Source organism: Apus apus, chromosome 5, assembly GCF_020740795.1.
Source record: "Apus apus isolate bApuApu2 chromosome 5, bApuApu2.pri.cur, whole genome shotgun sequence".
Classification (NCBI taxonomy): domain Eukaryota; kingdom Metazoa; phylum Chordata; class Aves; order Apodiformes; family Apodidae; genus Apus; species Apus apus.
Genome location: NC_067286.1, coordinates 30,481,843 through 30,500,509, shown reverse-complemented (window position 1 = coordinate 30,500,509; position 18,667 = coordinate 30,481,843). Strand labels below are relative to the sequence as shown.

At 47.4% G+C, this 18,667-nt stretch overlaps 1 protein-coding gene across 2 annotated transcripts in view; it reads left to right on the top strand.

Annotated features, from left to right (window-relative positions):
* The first annotated feature begins 812 nt into the window (after positions 1–812).
* The window catches only part of GALNT16 (polypeptide N-acetylgalactosaminyltransferase 16), a 77,909-nt gene continuing 60,054 nt past the window's right edge, over positions 813–18,667 (top strand). For both annotated transcript variants that reach the window (XM_051621610.1, XM_051621609.1), the window contains exon 1: positions 813–1,053. In XM_051621610.1, the coding sequence (XP_051477570.1) occupies positions 844–1,053 (210 nt within the window). In that variant the 5' untranslated portion in view covers positions 813–843. The remainder of the gene's footprint in view (positions 1,054–18,667) is intronic.

The following is an 18,667-nucleotide window of genomic DNA, read 5'->3' as shown; positions in this document are numbered from 1 at the left end:
TCAGTACCTCCTCCTGCTCTCTCAAACCCCCAAGTCCCAGTTGCACAGTAGCTGCACTGTGCCTAGATGTAGCTTGGTTTCACACGCTGGATGGTCTGTTGGACTGATCTGCCCACAGAGCTGGGTTTTGGTAAACTACAGCGTTGGCAGTGCCTTGCAATGTGGAACTGTATCATTCTTGCCCCGCCACTGCCACGCTTCCCACCCCGCAGGGCACAAAAGGCCTGGTGGCTGTAGCACTTGCCCAGTCACCGGGTCCTCGTGCCACTGCTGGGCAGCTTGTGCGCAGCAGCGATGGGAGCGGGCGCTCGGGCACCTCCGCTGTCAGCCCAAGAGCTTTGCACCTCTGAATGCCCCAGGTTTCAGGGTGAGATGCCCCCGAGGCTATGCCCGTCTCCATGGCGTGGGTGCCTGGGTCCCGTGCGCCGCGGGGCGCAAAGGCGTACTCGCTGCAGAGCACCCTCTGCCGCTGGGACACCCAAGGCAGGGAGGGTGGGCTGATGTGCGGGTCGCATCCCCGCAGCTGCCACGTGGGGTTGAGCCCACGCAGCCGACCCGCTTTTCAGGGGCTGCCAAGCCCTCCCGCTCCGGCTGGAGCGGCGGGCGCATCCGCCATCCCCGGCCGGCTGCTCCCCCCGCCGGCCAGCCGGGAGGAGGAGGAGGAGGAGGAGGCGTGGAGCCCTCCGCCCCCTGCGGCGGAGCGGGGGATGCGAGGCGTTAGGACCCGGCGGGCCGGGCGGCGCGGGGGGAGCCGCAGCTCCGCCGCCGCCTCTCGCCTCCTTCCTCCCGCAGCCGCCCCTGCCCGTCGAGGCAGCGCTCCCAGGCTCCCCCGGGGCGCTCGGCATGAGGAGGATCAGGGCCAATGCCATCGCCATCCTGACCGTCGCCTGGATCCTGGGCACTTTTTACTACTTATGGCAGGACAACAAGCCCCGCTCGGCGGCCGCCGGCAGGTCCGCCGGCAGCGGCGGCAGGAGCAGCAGCGTCCGGAGCGGGCAGAGGGCGGCGGGCAGGCTGGAGCTCCGCCGGGAAGAGAGGACCATCCCCCTCATCGTGAGTAAGCCGCGGCCGCCGAGCATCCATCCCGCCCTGCCGCGCCGGGGAGGGATGCTCGGGGAGCAGCCGCCTCGGGCAGGGAGGGAGCGGGGCGAAGGGGTTTGCCTTCGGGTTGCGTTGTATTTATTTGAGCGTTCGTGTTCGTCACCATGGCAGCCGTTACAACCGAGGAGCAGGGTGGGCAAACCTCGGGGGAAGAGAGTTATGCCGCGGGCAAAGTATCTGCGAGTTGTCTCCGCCGGGCTCTGCTCCTCCGGCTGCGAGGCTGCCCGTGGCTGAGGAAGGGGGGAGGTGAAATGCTTTTTGGTTCGCGTTCAAGAGGTGCATACAAACATACGTACCCTCATACATGATATGGTATCATATATGTATGATCACAGTTTTTACCCATCAGGACCGTATCAGAACCATGACCTCTCACAAGCCCTTCCTCTGTCCAGCTGGGCGCCGGGCATCGGGCCGGGGGGTGCGAGTGGCACGTTATTGGGGGTTCTGTGCAGCTGGTACCAGCCTCTGCCTTAGCTCCCTCCACTTCGCTGCCAAAGAGGGGACCTCGGCTCAGCTCTTGACTTCTGTCTGTTTTAAGCCAGACACCATGGTCTACAAGTCAGCCTCAGGCTAGGGTCTGGGCAGAGTGGGAGATGGGAAAGGTCCTTGGCACTCCTTGCTAACCCAAGGAGTGATAGCAGTATCCTGATGTGCTACTTCAGAATTGTTTTCAGCTCCACACTCTGCCTTCATGGGTATCTGTAGGTTTGGCAGGGTGATAAAATCGAGCTCCTGACTTAAGGGTGATGAGGGCCTTTCTGCTCTGTCCATGGAGGAGGTTTGTCATTTTTCAGCTTGTATAATTGCATCAATAGAGCTCTTCCAAATCTAGGAAATAGATTCATAAAAAATAAACCAGCCCCTTGAGCAAAAGTGGCTCAGCAATACTATTCCCAGGAGTGATCCAGCTGAAGCAGTTCAGGAACTGCACTGTGTCACTCTTTGGCTGCAAATCCATTTATCAGCCAGTTACGCACACATGGAAGCAAACAAAAGCAGCAGCCTGGCTGGAGTCAGAGCAGGGGCCAAGCGCTGGGGCTCTCCGCTTCCTTCTTTGACTGGTGCTGAGATTTTTGGCCTTTCTCTTTTCTCCACCTGTAAAGTGGGGGTGGCAGGCGTGCAGAGGGGTGTTTGGGAAGCCTTGTGAGTGTTTGGAAAATGCTGTCGGAGCAGCCTCAGCCTTTGGGCAGCAGGGTGGAGACCCTTCAGCTGAGACCCTCGGGCATCACTTGCAGCTGCTTAAACTCAAAACTGAGGCTTTTGGGCAGAGCAAGGACATTATTTGCTGCTCATTAGGGCTGGGGGCTGCCAGCAGTTCAGGCTGCTCTGCTATGAGACCCTTTATGGAGCAGGACTATGGGAATGAATACAGTGCTTCCTGGGCGAGGGGCTCTGTGCAAGTGCTGCTGTTGTTGTGGCCCTTTGGGGCGTGCTGGGAAACGCTCTCGGGCAGGCCAGGGCTGGGTTGAACAAATGGAAGATTTGGAGCACTGCTGCCTGTCAGATTCCAGCTTAGTGGTGGAGGAAGCTGCCCCAGAGCCCTGATTTCTCGCATGTGCTTGAATATGCAGCTCTGGCAGTTTTATTTTTCCATTCCCGTGCTTATCCCTTCATTTTTTAAGTTGCATTTACTTTACTCCCTCTCTGAGGGCTTGTGAGGTTACAAGAATCCGAATCACCTGCCAAGCACCTTAAAATCCCGGGGAGGAGGCTGCTGTGGCAGTGCCACACGTTGCAGTGTTGCTGCTGCCTGGGGGAGGCGGGAAGCGCTGGTGGGTAACCACAGAGCCTCTCCGTACAAGCTATCGCGCCGCGCGACAGCCTCTCCAAGTCTGGTCCTGCTCGCAGAACGACGTCCCAGCTCTGCTCCATGCCTTAAATCCCTTGGCAGGGAAAAATCGTCATCTTTTGCATATCCTGTTCTTCTGTAACTGGGGTCCCAGGATGTGCCAGCCTCCTCCCTGGGTAAGTCCCAGTCGCCCCAGCAGGCAGCAGCTGGGACAAAGGATGACCCTCTCCTGATGCTCCTGACAGTGGGACACGATGGAAAGACTACATCCTGACCTGCCACAATCCGTTTGCATAGAGGAGGCAAACAGGAGGGGTCTGTGGTGTTTGGGCTTCTCTTTGTGCGTGCAGAGTCCTTTCCCAATGGTTTGATGGGTCGCTGTGAGAGGCAGGCTGGTGCAGTGCAAGCCATGTAATTGCGTGGTGCCATGACTAGAGGGCTTCCCTGCAATGAGAGGCGAATAAGGAGCTGTCCTGGCTGCAGCCTCAGCCTGTGCTGCTGGGGCAGGAGCAGGGAAGCCACTGCTGGCAGGCCCAGGGCGGGAAGGCCAGCGAGGGCCTGGGGACAGCACCCCTGTGGGGGGTGGCATCAAGCTGAGGTCTGAGCAGTTGGTCCTGTGGGCTGACTTGACCATGTGAACCTGTGGGGCTTGGTGGTGCATAGGCTATGGCTGTACCAGAGGTCTGCAGCATGCATCCTCACCCTGACTCCTGGAGGCATGGCATGCAGGACGAAGTACTGCCCACCGCTGTCTCCCAGCCAGCATGGAAAATGTGCCACTTCAGCCACCTGATTGGAGAAATGATTAATCTAGAGAAGCAGCTGTCCTTTTCTAGTGCAGAGCCCTCAACCCTGCATTCATTCCCTGCAAAGTTAGATCACTTGACATAATATATAATGGCAGTCTTGTGTAAGAGGAGGCATGCCCGTGCTCTGTGTGCTTCCCATGTCCCCTGGCCTTCTGCAGAGCCATTGAGGCAAGCTGCCTGTTTCAATCCAGCTTTTGGTTTTCCCTGCTCTGCATGAGTGGTGGTATGGGAGCTCAGCTTTGGGCTCATCTGCAAATAAGGGTGACTCATGTGACTTAAGGGTGTCTGGAAAATATTTTTTCAATTTTCTAAAATTGGCTGCTTTTCTGTCTGGGACAACAACATCTTGGCTTTTGGGTGAGCAAGTCCAAAAGTTCTGCTCTTTTGTCTATTCTGTGACATTTCAAATTCCAGGCAAGTTAACGTGAGTTGCATGGCTTTTAAAAATGGAAGTGCTTTCTGGGCTTGTAGTTTTCTTCTTTATTCTCTACAAATGCAAAGAATAAAAATCACCTAATGTAAAAAATATAATTGATTGCAAGTCTCAGCTTGAAACTGGTTTGTTATTTGATGACCCCATGTTTAGTAGCACAACTTTAAACCCAAAATACAGATATCTGACTCTTAGTCAGCAAGGGAAATCTTCCACTGTTAAAGTTGGTGGGGGAACAGTCAGAGATCAGTGTCCCAGACGTAGATTGTGCATTAACAGTGAGCATCCAGATCACTGTTTTATAGCCAGAAATGTTGTCATGTGGGCTCTCTGCAGTGGCCTCTCCCCAGTCAGGTCCTACAGATGCTTGAAATAAAAATGCAGAAATAAGTGAAGCCAGGCCTGACTGCACGCTTCCCCCTCCACCTGCCATGGCAGGCAGAAGCATGAGTGAGTACGATGGTCCTAGGAATGCATTTTTCCATAGTTTCATATCACTTAGGAGGAGAACTTGGACCTCTGGCACTTGTTTTATGTGTTGTGTGTTTCTGGAGGATGGACTTTTTCTCTGGGCTCTTTTGTCTTCTTACCAGGCAGTAGGTTGCCTCCTGCTCCTTGTAAAGGAGCACAGGCAGAACCTGTGCAGTGTGTCTTTTGGAGGGCCTTTAGCATAAATCCCACACTATGTATGGGCAGTTAATCATACACTATGTGCTGCTCATCTGCTTTAGCACAGTGCTTATGGGAATAGCCCAGGATTCTGTCCTCCTGCCTGAAAAGAAAATAAGCAACACGGAAAGCTCACTCAGTGTACCAGTGTCCCACTGAAGAGAGCAAGGCCATCACTGGGCAAAGCTTGGTTGTCAGCAGGGTGGCTGATAAACAGCTTTGAAAGAGGAATTTTGCTCCTGGCTGCCTGTGAGCCAAGTATTTTCTTCCATTTCCCAGTCAAAAGCTGGAGGTGAGGCTGCCCTTTGGGTTCTCCAGCTTGCTGACTACTGTGTAGTGGTAGGAAAGCAGCAACACACCTGGATGATGAGAGGGAAGAGTATGTTAGTTAAATGCTCTGAATCGTGTTAGGCTGGTGCCCAGTTGCTCTTTGAAGCAGGTATGTTGCCACTTGTCCTGCCAACTTTTGTGGCCTGTGTAGCCTCTCTATGACCTCTCTAGAGCCTGTTTGCAGCAGCTGGGAGACCTGATGATGTATTAGTGGCTCAGGTTGCCTGGGCTTAGCTCTCCTGGCTGCTCCCTACCTCTGTGCTCAGCCATGTGAAATGAGCGCTGGGGAGATGAGACCACGGCATCCTTTCTCATGTAGTAAAGGGTTTCTAAATGCTCTGCAAATATTGCTGATCCGAGTGTCACCAAGCTGTGGTGAGATGGCAAGCAAAGAGACTCCTCTGGGACATGCTACTGAGGACAGGAATTGTCTGCAGGCATTGATGATAGTTGCTGAGGAAAGATATCAATAATTTGATTCGCCCCCTCTAGTTTAGTCAGAAAATAGGCAGGTGCTGGCTGATGTTCACTGTTAATTAATGACTGATTTTATTCCAATCTCATCACATTTCTTCTGTGCACCGCTTTCAGCGGATGCTGTTTCTCTCAGGACTGGGATAAACTGCAGCTTTTGTGAAAAGACAAGTGGTGCTGTTTTTCAGGGACTTGTATCCCATGGGGCTTCTGCAAGTGTGCCTGCCCAGAGGCAGGTCTCGTAGCCTTGGGGTATAACTCTGGGAATCAAAGTGGATCCTAAATAAAAACCAAAACCCAAACAGCAAGAGGGGGTAGAGCACTAATTCCTTGCATGGGCACATTGTCAGGCTTAAGAAGTACAGATTTTATTTCCTGTCCTCTTGTGCCATGGAGAGAGAGAGCCTAATACTTAATAAGGTGCCACGGCTCACTTCAGCAGTCTCGTTACCATTTGACTCTTACCAGGTTGCTCACTCCAGAGTGTCTTGCTTTTTTGCGGCAAAGATCAGGAAAGTGGCTTTATAGGTTTCTTTCTGCTTTTAACACTGGGTGGACACATCAGTTTGCACATGTGTGCACAAAAAACAGGAGGCTGTGTGGTCTCCAGGCTGTATGGTCTCATGTATGATGTGTAAGCTAGACCACCTTAGCTGCAGGTAGCAGGAACCTGAGTCTGGCAAGGTAAGGTGAGCAAGCTGGTGCAGTCTCTGTGTTCAACAGCTTGTGAAATGCTCTTGTTTTTTTAAAACATCATTTCCCCTTCAAGCTAAAGGAACAGCAAAGGGGACTTGGGCTCTCCATCATGCCTGTCTGCAGAGCAGCTCTGCTTTCTGTGGCTCTGCAAATATTGGAGGTGCTGGAAATGAGATGGAAAAGAAGCTGCAGGTGGTAGCACCAGTGCTTTTGCAGGGGGAACGTGCTCCCTCCGAGTGCTGGGTTTGTGCTTGTAAGTCTGGCCTGTTGCCCTGCCCAAATCCAGCACCTGCCCCCCTCTTCCCTACACTTACATGGCCTCTGCTCTTTCGGGGGCAGGATGGGGACAGTCCTTAACGCTTGAGGTTTTGTGGCAGTTGTTCCTGATGTGGCCAGACCCCTGCAACACTGTTTTTTTTAATCTCTGTGGGATCTCTCTCAACGGCAGATGAGAGGCCTGTGTCAGCTCCCTGGAAAATGATGACTTGTTAACTATTTCTCCAGGGGTTTTACTGCAGGAGGAAAGATTGAGTGACAGTTTGGCAGCTTAATATTTTATTTATGGTGTTTGTGTTTTTAAAATGTGCCTAAATGGCAGAAAACAATTCCATATTTAATTTGTCTCAGTGACCTATGTGGTGCATTAAAAAATGAAAGAAAAATAAAATAAATGGTTCACAATAGTAATATTCATAAATATCCAGCTGGCAGTACTCTCCTTAATTGTTAATCAAAATGACAAGGTAGCTGCAGTGTGGTCTGGAGCTCAAGGAGTGTGGCAGCCTGGGATGGTGTATGAGATGTGTGGAGGGAATGAAAGTGCAGTGCTCCTGAAGATGTTTTTTTTATCAGAATCTTTCCATTAAATAATTGGGTGAAGCAGCTGCAAGTTACAGTGAGCTGAAGTGTTCTTTCAATATGCAGCTGCTTCCCCAGTGAGATTTGTCTTTCTGTATACAAAACTGCCCTAAGATTTAAAAGCCAAAAGTTTAGCAGTGTTTGCTGGAAACAGAAGCCTTTGAGGGACATTTTGGGTTGCACTTTGCCATAGTGAAACCTAGCCCAAGCACTTCATCCTGAGGCAGGCAGGTCAGGAGTCTCTTGAAAGGCATGAGAAGATCTCGTTCAGTTGCAGTGCCACCAAACTGAGACTGCCCATGTTTGAGCTCTGAAAAAGGACTTAGTTATTGCTGTTAGAAGAACCTGTAGCATAGCACAAAGACAATGAAATAAACACAGGCAAATGTGCTGAGGATGAAACATGTGGGTCAGCAGGGGCCCCTGGCTCACCTGTGCTGAACAGAGCATTGCCTCCCTTCTGCAGGAGAAGCCCTGAGGCAGAGTGTGGCCAGGAGGGATCTCTTGCTCTTCCTCAGCTCTCCCCATAGTGCCAGCTGGTTGTTCCTGTCCTAGGAAAGGAAAAGGAAGGGCCACTATCTTTCACTGTATTTTTATAAGCATGTATTCTTGCAACTAATAAAGGGATGAAGGGCAGGAAGTGGACTGCTCCCATCAGATTTCCAAGTCCCAGTTGTGCCTGTGGCTGTGGAGGCAGTGAGATATAGAGGAGTATGTTAAAAAAAAAGTAGGGGAAAAAAGTATTCTCTTGGGCCTCATCTTTCCAGAGAAATTACACATGTTGTGATGTACTTTGAACATATGGATAATTTCTCAGTGTTGACAGAGCCTGTGTTTTTGATAGACACTTGCATCCTCCCTTTGGAGCAGCTTTCTTTTGGCTACTTCAGGGGCATCATCCCTGCAGTAACCTGCCTCAGCTCCTTCTTCAATGGCAATTCAGGTCCTGCAGCACTATGGGTGTCTTAAGTCCCGTCCTACCCCAGGACACAGATGAAGCTGCCACAGACCAGGAAAGCTGTTTTTGCCAGTCTGGTGATGCTTCGTAGGTCATCCTGTCACGAGGGAGTTGCAGGGTTGACCATAGAGTTGAGGCTTCAGGGCTGCTGTGGTCGGGCTGGGTTAACGCTCTAACTTAGGTTATAGCATGGGCACTGATGACATTTGGCTAAAGCTGAAGAAAATTATCTTCTTTAACCTCCTATTTTCATTCTCCCCCTTTCCAAATTTTTCATCTTATAAAGCTAAAACATGGTCCTTGTGAGGAGGCTTTGTTTTAAAGTATCAGAGCGAAAGCAACTGTACTGAAACCTGTCACAGCCATTTTGTTGGCACAGGAGGGAAAAAAATAGGAATGTTTTCCTTGCCTTTCTGTTTTGGATAAGCCAAATCCTGAAACAGCCAGGACTTGGCTGGAAAAGTGCTCTTACCCAATGCAGGTGTCTTCAGAGGTTGTCTGAAAAAGTCTTCCTGCAGGACAAAATTGGAAAGCACTGATGCTTTCCATCTGCTTGCATGCTGAGTGCCCTGAATGAAGTATTTGGTGCCAGAGGGTGTCATGCTCAGTAATGCCATGCTGTACCTTTGTGCCTTTTGTTATCAAGTATGTAGTAAAAAGCCTAATAAAAGGGGAAGAGCATGCGAGAGCTGCAAAAAGCAGTGCAGCTCCTTTGGTCACTTGTGAGTTAGTCTTGAGTGGGAACAGGGGTACAATGGCAGTGCCAATGGGAGCCATCAAAACTGCACAGTGAAGTGAGAAAAATCCTGTGCTCCCTACGTAGCTTTCCAAAGTAATTTCTTACTTGTAAAAATCTATAGTAAAGTATGTGACTTAGGAAATATGAATGTTGCAAGTGCTCACTGCAGACTCCTGGCGCTCAGTGATGTGATTGTGCTGTATTTCCCAAGTGCTATACTATGTATGTGTTGTTGCTTTGTTTTGTGTTTTGTTTTTTTTTTCTATTGTACCTTTCTTGGAGATGATTTGGATATAGTTTTGTGGTAGGAATTACTGGCCACACAAGGCTGCTCATGCAGTAGGCTGTGTTTTCTAACCTTATGAGATGTCTGTTTGGCTGAAGTACCTGATTTGTAACTACAAACAGGGCTCAAATAGTAGCCTCTTGGGGTGGTCTCTGTGTGAGTTGATAGGGGTAGCGACAAACAGGTGGGGCATAACCCTGCCCCTGCCACAGGGGTTGCTACATCCTTGCTGGTGCTGTACTTGTTTCTGTGATGCTGTGGCTCTTGGGAACGCTTTTGGGAACAGCAGTGCCAGCTCTGGCAGTACCAGGTGCAGGCTGGGGTGAGGACAGTCATGTTTCTCCCCTCCTTTGGAGTGCAATGTGGTGTTTACACTGAGCTTGGGCTGGCAGCAGAAGGATGCTCTGCAGTGAGGTAATCTTTTAAAAAAAGAAATTGTGGGAGCAAACATGAACAAATTTGTGCCTGTTTGCATCCTTTCTGCATCTGAGTGGTCTAAGACTGGTTGTACCATGCCCTGGGATGCCCCATTGCTGTGCCATGCTTGCTAGTGGGCACTGTGTTTCCAGTCTGTGCTGGGAAAACTGGATCACACTGGTTGGGCACTCTCAAAGACGTTATGGGAAGGGCTGGGAAATGGGTGTTCCTTCAGGACTAGCCATGGTCAGCACACGGAGTCCGTTGGGTCAGGCGATGATGAAATGTGGTTAAGTGAGGTCTAGCCATGGAGAAGCTGCCCAAGCTTCCATCAGAATCTCCCTTTGGCTGAATGTGAGGAGGTTTTAAGTCAATGGATAGACTGCTGGCTTAGGTCACATTCTTGAACAGACACAGATCTCAAGCTCCATGTTAGGTCAGCCAGGAGGAGGTGGTTTACAATAAAAGTAACCAATGCTGTCCTTGCAGTGCAGGCTACAGATTGTGTCACATTGGGTAACAGGAAAAATCTGCTGATCTGCTTGCATCACTTAGCTTACAGCATTATTACAAATAATTATTAATTGTAAATTATTTATACATTAATTTTATTTGGTCCAAAGCCTCACCTTCAAGAAAGATGTTCTGGAATTGAAGGGAAACATGGTGGGGAGATACAAATTATTGTGCTCAGCAGGCTAACATGAAAAATAGGTTATTTGGTTTATTCTCCCCTCTGCTGCTGTTCAGCCTTTGGATTGTGCAGCTCTGCCTGGCTTGGTCAGTACCCCTCTGACCTTTGTTGCCCATTGCACATGTGAATCAAATGGGCTACCTGAGTGCTCCTGCCACCCCCATGGTTTTGAACACATCAGTCCTGGCAAGGCACTGCCATGGCAGTAGAGTCCTCTTGTTCACTGCTGGCATCCTTGTGGCAGAGGCTCTCACCAACCCCCTCTTGCATTTACTCACTGAGGAGCTGTCAGGGACCATGTACTGTGGGGACCTTGTTAGAGTCATATTTTGTGTGCAACACTGAGCCTTCTAAATCTTTGTGCCCTAGTTAATGGGGATTTAGTCCTCCCAACCTGTCATAGCCCATCTCATTTTTCCTCCTGTTTCTTTTTAGCTGAGGATTATAACTGTTGCATTGAGCTTAAAGGGGATTGGAATGGCTCTGTACCTTTCCCTGTGCCTCCTAAGAGACATGATAAAGAAGGGCAAGGCATGGATAAACAAGTGTTTGCATCACTGCAAGCATTGAAGGAGTGAGAAAATTCTTCCTAAATTTTCACACCTGCCTTCTTGCAGGGTCTGCATGGGATGCTCTGTGACCTTCTGAGCTTTGACAGGTCCCTGACACACTGTCCTTAGTCCTTGTCCTCAGATTGCCTGGTATGTGGGAGCAGGGACTCCTGGCAGTCAGCTGGGCAGGACCAGCAGCTGCAGGAGGGGAGAGTGCTGATGGGAACTGGGTGTACGAAGGGATCACCTTCTTAGTCTTCTGTGCCTCTGTGGTTACAGCCTTCCGTACCTTAGGAGCCTTGTAAGGTGTTACTCTAGTTTCATAGTTCAGAAGTGTGCAAAAGGGACTTGCTGTGCCAGTGGGCTGCATGTTCACAAAACCAGTAAGTAGATGCACTCAGCTGGACTCAGTGGATTCCTTCAGCTGGACTTCAGCAGAATTCAAAATAGTAACATCTGAACTTTAAATGAAATATCTTGACTATTTTTTTTCAGGTGGGGAGTGTAGATGGTTGATGCTGTTCACCAGAGAGGAATCCTTTGACGTGTTAGAAAGCAGAAATGCACAGTGACCTAGTGACTCCCTAGTTTATACAGCAATGAATGAGAAAAAAGGAAATAATGCTGTGTGCAGCATTTATTAAATATCCAGGAATTTGCTGGGTCTTGTGACAGATTCATTAAGATTAAGTAAATTTTGAGGATACACATTACATCATCAATTTTCTTGTCTAGCTTGCTTTCTGTTAATGCTGTTATAATTTCACTAGAAATACACCTACCACTGCTATATTTAACTTCCTGGCCCTGCGTGATGTTTTGACTGGGGTCCTCAGCATTCTCTGTGGCAAGGACAGTCATGAAGTATGTTGCCAGAAGGCTATTTTGAATTATTAAAGGCAATTCATAAATTTCCAGTCTTGAGTAGGTGAGCTGAATTTGAATGGAAGATATTTCTATTGAGATCAGAATTTGGTTTAAGTTATCGGTTCAGTATTTTTCTTCCCAAGATAAATTTTCATACCGTTGCCCCAAATCTGATAGGGGTACATTTAGATGCACTTTGGTCAGTGGAAGCCCTTTTTAGAGTCAGATGCTGCTTAGCCCGGGGTGGGCTCAGCACACGTGCAACACGGGTCAGATCCACACTGGGTCACAATTGGGGTGACTCCAGCCATCATCTGGGTCTGCTTGGCAAGAGCTGGGTGAGTCTTGGCAGTGTGCTGAGGCTTCAGGTGCAAAAGGAGAGACATGGAGGGACACTGTTTCCATGAAAACTCAGCTGGCTCCAGCAGCTGCCACCGATTCCCCTGCCCTGGCTGTAAGTCTGTATGCTGGGGCAGTGTACAGCCCGGCTCACAGCTGCACGTCAGTCTCTGTGGAAGGCTCTTCCTGTGTGTGAGCAATTTGTTTTGAGGCTCTTCTAGAATGCGAGAGAGAATGCAGGGAGACTTGTTGAATAATCAACTGTTAGGGGCTGCCCCAAGCCTGCCCAGAGTGACCAGTCTCCTTGCCATCCTTTTCGGAGCGATTTGCACATCAAAGTCATGCAGTCTGAGATGGCCCGTATGTCTTGCTCCTAGCCCAGACTGCACATGCAGCCTCTGCTTCTGGGTCCTTCCTGATCATCTGCAGATCCGTCCTCATAGGGGTATTTGGGTATCCAGACCGGGGTCTCTTCTGTGTGAGGTGAAATGTGAACAGAAGAGACAGCCTTTGTCCTGGGAAGTTCATAACCTCCATAGGTGAGTAAGATAAAGGGTTGGGGGGAGAAGGCATTCTCTTCATTTCCCTGATGTAGAAGTGAGATGAAGCCTCAATCTCTGCTGAAAGAAAGAAAAAAAACCAAACACCACAGTATGTTAATTATTCAGATATGCTAACTTCCAGTTATTAATTCTGATTAAAATACCAGTGAAGGCAAGGCAGCTTGGATACTAACTGTGTACCAGTGTGAATTCAGAGAACCTGGTACTGAATTCAAACTGCCACCCAGAGACAATTAACACTCAGTTTGTCCTGTCATAGCTGCTGTTGCAACTGGCTGTACCTCATTCTTATTAGGGTTTCACACTTGGCCTTTTGTAATTTATTTGGAAAACCTCCATACCTCTAGTAATTTCTAGGTGTTCAGTGATGAGTTGGACACCTGAAAACTGCTTTGGCACTTTGCATAATCTGAGGGGCCTGAGATAGCCTGGGGGGAATAAATTGTGCTTGTGACTGTGGCTGGGGAGCTGTCAGAAACTTTGCACCCCCTCAGTTATCAGCCAGCTCAGGTTTTGATGTGCATTTCCTTCTGCCTGTTCATTTGAGTGAAGAAACATTTTGAGAATAAGCTGCTGGGAGTGGGAACCCAGGTTGAAAAAGGCTTCTAAATTATTGCTGGATATATGCAAATGTTAATCATTAAACCTGTTACTGCTTAACAGCATGACTTCTCACCATGATAAGCTGCCCCTCCAGGATGAACAGGAATGTATCTTGGCGTGTTTGCCAAGCTCTGGGAGCTTGACTTCAGTCTGTCCCACCCTCAGACCTAATACTGAATGGTGTTGAAACACTCCTCTGTGGGCTGTGGGAGCAACCTGCGTGGCAGTGGGGCTCCTTGGGGTGCTGCTGCTCCTTCAGCCTTAACTCTGCCTTCGGAGAGTTAAACTCTCAAATTTATCAGGGTAAAGTGAGTTTCCCCATGTTATGTTGTTTTTAATACCAAGTGACATTTTTAACCAGTGTCTGGATTCTAGTTCTATGCTCAGACCAGTAGCCAGTGTGATTTGCTCTTCTTGGGGGGGAAAAAAATACACTGTAGGCACTTCAATATTGCTGCAAAAGAAAGCAATGTTTGCATGTGGGAACATACTCCTGGTGTTTATAGTATGTACTTGGTTGGTTTTTTTTGTCTTTCTACCAACTGAAGCAGAGACACAACAGCAACATGCGTGCCAGCAGTGCGGAAACACTTCTGTTCCTGTCAGGCAGCACGTGGCACAAGCTGTCATGGGCAATACTGTCTGACTGGGGGTATGGCCTTTTTGCAGCAGGTTATTAATAGTCAAATGCAAACATAAGGGGCAGCATCTACTTTTGAAGGAGTGGAATTTTACAAGGATGAATTCAGCATGTTGTACTAATTTCCCTGCAAAATGGGAGTCTGAATGTAGGACATCCACTGCTGTGGATGTCACAAAGGGCTTGGTGGCTAGTCCAGACTCTAGCAGTTCAGACAACATCAGTTGGATGATCAAAAGTGACAAATACTCTACCCCCATTGTACTTATAGGTGATACTGAATAATATTTCTTGCTAGTAGTTCTGTAATGGCACCTCAAGAAGGCTCCTAAACAACCACAAGCAACTCTTAAGTTCCTAGGGAAGTCTGTCCTGTTTGACATGGACTTGCTCTTGCTTCTTGAACATCTCCATACAGTGCTGTGGGATTGGAACAGAATTGGTTCTTCAGAATGGCTCTGCACTGTAAACAGAAATGGACTCTCTGGAGTTACTTAAGGGAATAAAATGGCCAAAATAAACTGAAGCCCCTGATGATAAAGGAAATACTTCTGCACCTGAAAAGGTTGAGTGGAAAATCCTTACCCCCCTACAGGGGCTGTTCAGGCTCGCCTAGGTTGTGCTTCCAAAAGAGCTATCAGCAGTTCTGCCAGTTCAGTACGTCCAGCCTTACCAAAGCATGTGTGAAAAACAACTGCATGGCAATGTCTTCCGTGTCTTTTAGAAGGCAGCTCAGTTATTTGTCCAAGTCTGGCAAGGTGAAAAGTATTTATGCTGTACTTTAGTAAGTGATGACCTAACAAAACTTGTTGCTGTGCATTTCTCAGAAACCTGTTAGTTTAAAAAAAACTCTTAGCTTTTATTTAAATTGTTTTGGTGCATTTCTGAGAGTGTGGAGGTGACTGGCAGTATTCTTCTTGGTTTGCTGAACTCATTTACGTGAACTTGGAGGGGCTTTGTTGGTGCTGCCCATGTATGAAGAAGCATGGACGGCAAGGATTTTTGCCTTTAGCATAAGCTCCTAAGTGCAGGGTGGGTGTGGAAGTATTAAACTATATTTGAAACATTTCAATGCTTGCTGAAATGTAGAATCTTAATATTGTCTTTCTTACCTTGTCACTTTAGCTGTTTTAATTTATTAGGAAAGATGGTTTGGTTTTTTTGTATTTTCTCTTTACACAGGCTGTTGTTTGTGTCAGTCACAGAAAGTGGAGGTGTTAAAATAACTATCATCCAGGCAACCTCCCTGCAGCTGCTCACTGCCTTCTGTAGCAATGCCCACACTATCACTTGGAGCCTACTTGTTTTGGGTGGTACAGAACCATCTGATAGCTCATCCTCCCCTCCCTCCTCTTAAACAGGTTGACAATAAAATATGCGGGATGCACAACACTGTGGTTTTAGTCTGTATTGAGCCAAATGGAATGTTCAGAGCCTGAAAGCTCTGCAGAAGGAATGCTTACCTAAGGATGCTAGGATTATAGAGTAGGATTCAACATCAGTGGGCTGAGAGCTAGCTGCTTCTTGCAGGAGCTCTGCCACATCCCCTCCTTTGAAGATGTGTGATCTGGGAATAAAGAGGCCTGCTGTTAGAGACCTGTCTGCTTCTCCAGAGCTATTTTAGCAGGCTGCCTCCCATTCAGGCAAGGGAAATGCCTGAAGGTGGATTTCTTTTTTTCTTTAATTGTATTAAATCACCTGGCTGAATGTCATGGCCTAATAGTGTTACTGCAGAAAGCAGAAGATAGAGGATGATTTTCCTTGAATACTTTCTTTGCTGCATGGAAAAGGGGCTACTCCCATCTGATTCAGCTGCTAGGCAGCCAGATTCTCTCTGTTGGTCAATAAACAGTGCTGTTTTATGCACCAGAAACTGGGGTATTGGCTGCTATAGTTATGACTTCGTTTCTAATGTCAGATTAGTTAGGATTTGGATATTGCACCAAGCCAAGGATCTATCTACTAAAAATGTACAGGCTGAAAGCAAATCCATATTTCTATGTTAAACAGATGTGTAGCAGCATCTGTTCTGCCCATAGGTTTTTACTGGTGGGAATAGTCTACAGACAGTACAATTGAGAAACTTCAGTTGGCACTTTGGGTAATAAAACATTATTTGAGTTGACATGTATGGTGCACTTCACTCTTCAGAAATGTGGTAGATGCTTGAGCATCTACTTTTACAGATCAAGAGTCTGAGAGAGGCTCAGAAAGGTAAAAGTCTTGATTTACACAGATTGCTCAGGCTCCGTTGACTTTGTCTTTGAATGTCTGTCCCACTGGGCATTGACTGAATCCTTTTCCCTAGAGTTTCGGAGCATGTGCAAATAGTCATGGCTCTGCTGCAGGGAGGAGAGTTGGTTTAAGGAAAAGCGAGGTGAATAAACCCCCTATGCACAGTGCCAGCACGCTTTTCCCTCTTGAGGATGGTGCTTCTCCTCTTGGGGTGTCCTTGGGGTGCAGCACTGAGAACACTCAGGTCCCTGTTTGCAAGTGTGACATCTTGGCAGTGCTGCAAGGTGAAGGCCCTTGTAGCGGGTGGCTCGAATAAGACAAGCAGTAATGAGATGTCCAGGGATGGTTCATTGGCTCTGGCCTAGCAGACAGAAAAGTGACACTGTGATTTGTGCTTACCTAGCTATGCAGCTGAATTTTATCCTTCAGCTGTGTTCCTGGTTTACACAAAATCCCTTGGGTGAGGCGTGTGCCATTTGCACAGGGTTCTTAATTAGAAAAATTAATCAGAAACATCAGCATCTTCCTCTCAGTAATATGGCAGGAGATAGTGATTAATGAGATCAGCAGAAATATGTCTGTGTTTACTGTTTCTATGAAATGTGGCAGTCCTTGGTGTCTGCAGACAGTTGAGGTTCCATATGATACTGCTGTGCTGCCACTCTTATGCTTTTAATTATTTAATGAAATACCTACTTTTAAGTTGAGGTAGTTCCACAAGGCTTGCTATCTGCTGATGATGAGATGCTTAAAACTTGCATATTTAAAAAGTTCTAGATCTGCAGTGATAAAGGGAGAAAATCATGGCATGTTTAAATTTTTAACAGCAGCCCTATCCAAAAATATTCTCCTCTCCTCTACTGCCATTTGCAAAGGAAGAGAGTGAAAGGAGATAAATTCCTATGATAATTGAAAAACTGACAGCTTAGTTTGGGGCACAAGTAGATCTTGTCTCGTTCTCTCCCCTGCCCTCCCTCAGCTGGCTGAGGGATGCCTTTTTGAAAGCATCTGCAGACGAGAAGGTCCATTGGCTGTAGCAGAGCTCAAGAACTGGAAATTAAAATTGTTTATTGGGTTCTTCTACGTGAAACCTAGCTTCCAGCACCAAGGATTAATTGCTTACATTCAGATTTTGAAGGGTCTGTGTCTTTCACAGAGAATAATGCAAGAACATCTCACTGGCTCCAAAGCATGTAAGCATCACTTGAAATGCTTGCCTGTGGGGTACAGCAGGGCTCCCCTCTGAAGTTATCAGGTGTGACTGGACCACTAGAGAGTTGGTTTTGGTGGGCTTTTTTGGCCAGTAATCTCCATCTATCTTCTCAAGGACACTTTCTTTTAGGTGGTATCTTCCTTCTTCTGCTCCAGGTGGATATCATGGTATAAACAGATTGCTAAGGAGAACTGTTTCCTTCCCCTACCTAGAAAGAAAGTGAACTTGTGGGAACTGTCTCACAGAGACAAGTTTTGTGTCCTCTTTTAACTTAGCAAAGACTTGGCTCTCACCTCAGCAGCATTGAGCAGCACTGCCAGTGTGGCAGGCAGAGGCAGAAAGGGAAGCCCATGTAGATGGCTTGGAGGAAGAATGGACAAAGTGTGTTTTGAGGAGATCCGTGTTGTAGCAGTTGGATACACGTGTAGCCCTGGGGCAAATCCCACTCCAGCTCTCATTGTGTGTGAAGGTTGTGGTTTTCAGCTGCTTATGTCCTCTAAGCACAAAAGCTAGGTGATGAGGGTATTGCTAGAGAGAAGATGAATTTTTGTTTGTATGTTTGATTAAGACCTGCTCTCCAATCAGTGCTTTATTGCAGATGCTCTCTGCACAATTCTTTAATTTTTGGGATTGAAGTGTTGTGCAGTCCTGTTTATCCCCTTCTCTTCTGTGCTTTCCTGTTGTGAGTTAAGGATGAAAGTGCCTCCTCTGTGGTGCCTGTCACTCTCTGAAAAGATGTTGTGGAGTTGTTAAAGATGCTTGAAGAGACACTGACCTGTGGGCTGTGGAACCTTCTCTGTCCACAAAAAAACCCAAAACGAAATAACACAACAACAACAGAAAACTAAACAACAAACCCACAAAAATTATAATAGTTTCTGTGCAGTTTTTAAAATGTCTATCTTGCTGTTTGGTTGCCCAGACCTGAGTGATTTTAAGATCTGTAATATGGTTGAAGACAAGAGTTACAGACCCTCAGAACAGATAAGAATTTAGTTAAAATAGGTAAGAATTTACTGACAATCCATAGCTTATTGGTTTTCTCCATGTAGAAGCTCATGTAGAGCATGGAGGATTAATTGATTAAACTCTTCTCAAGAAAACGTTATTCTTTAAGATGTGAGTCATGTAAAATTGCCTTACTGGCTCAAAAAAAGCATAATAACAGGAGTTTAAAGTGGCTGTTCCCAGGCAGAGACTACTATTATATGCTTTTAATTATAGGACAATGTTTTCCTTAACAAAAAGAAGGGGGGAAAAAAAGGGAAACAGAAAGAAAAAGGTGATTCAAGTCTTTTGTATCCTTATGGTGAATGAAAGCAATTAATTTAAGTAAGACTTTGGTTTTGAGAACTGAAAGGTCTTTCATATGAAGAACTTAGGTAAACCTGGAAGTAGGT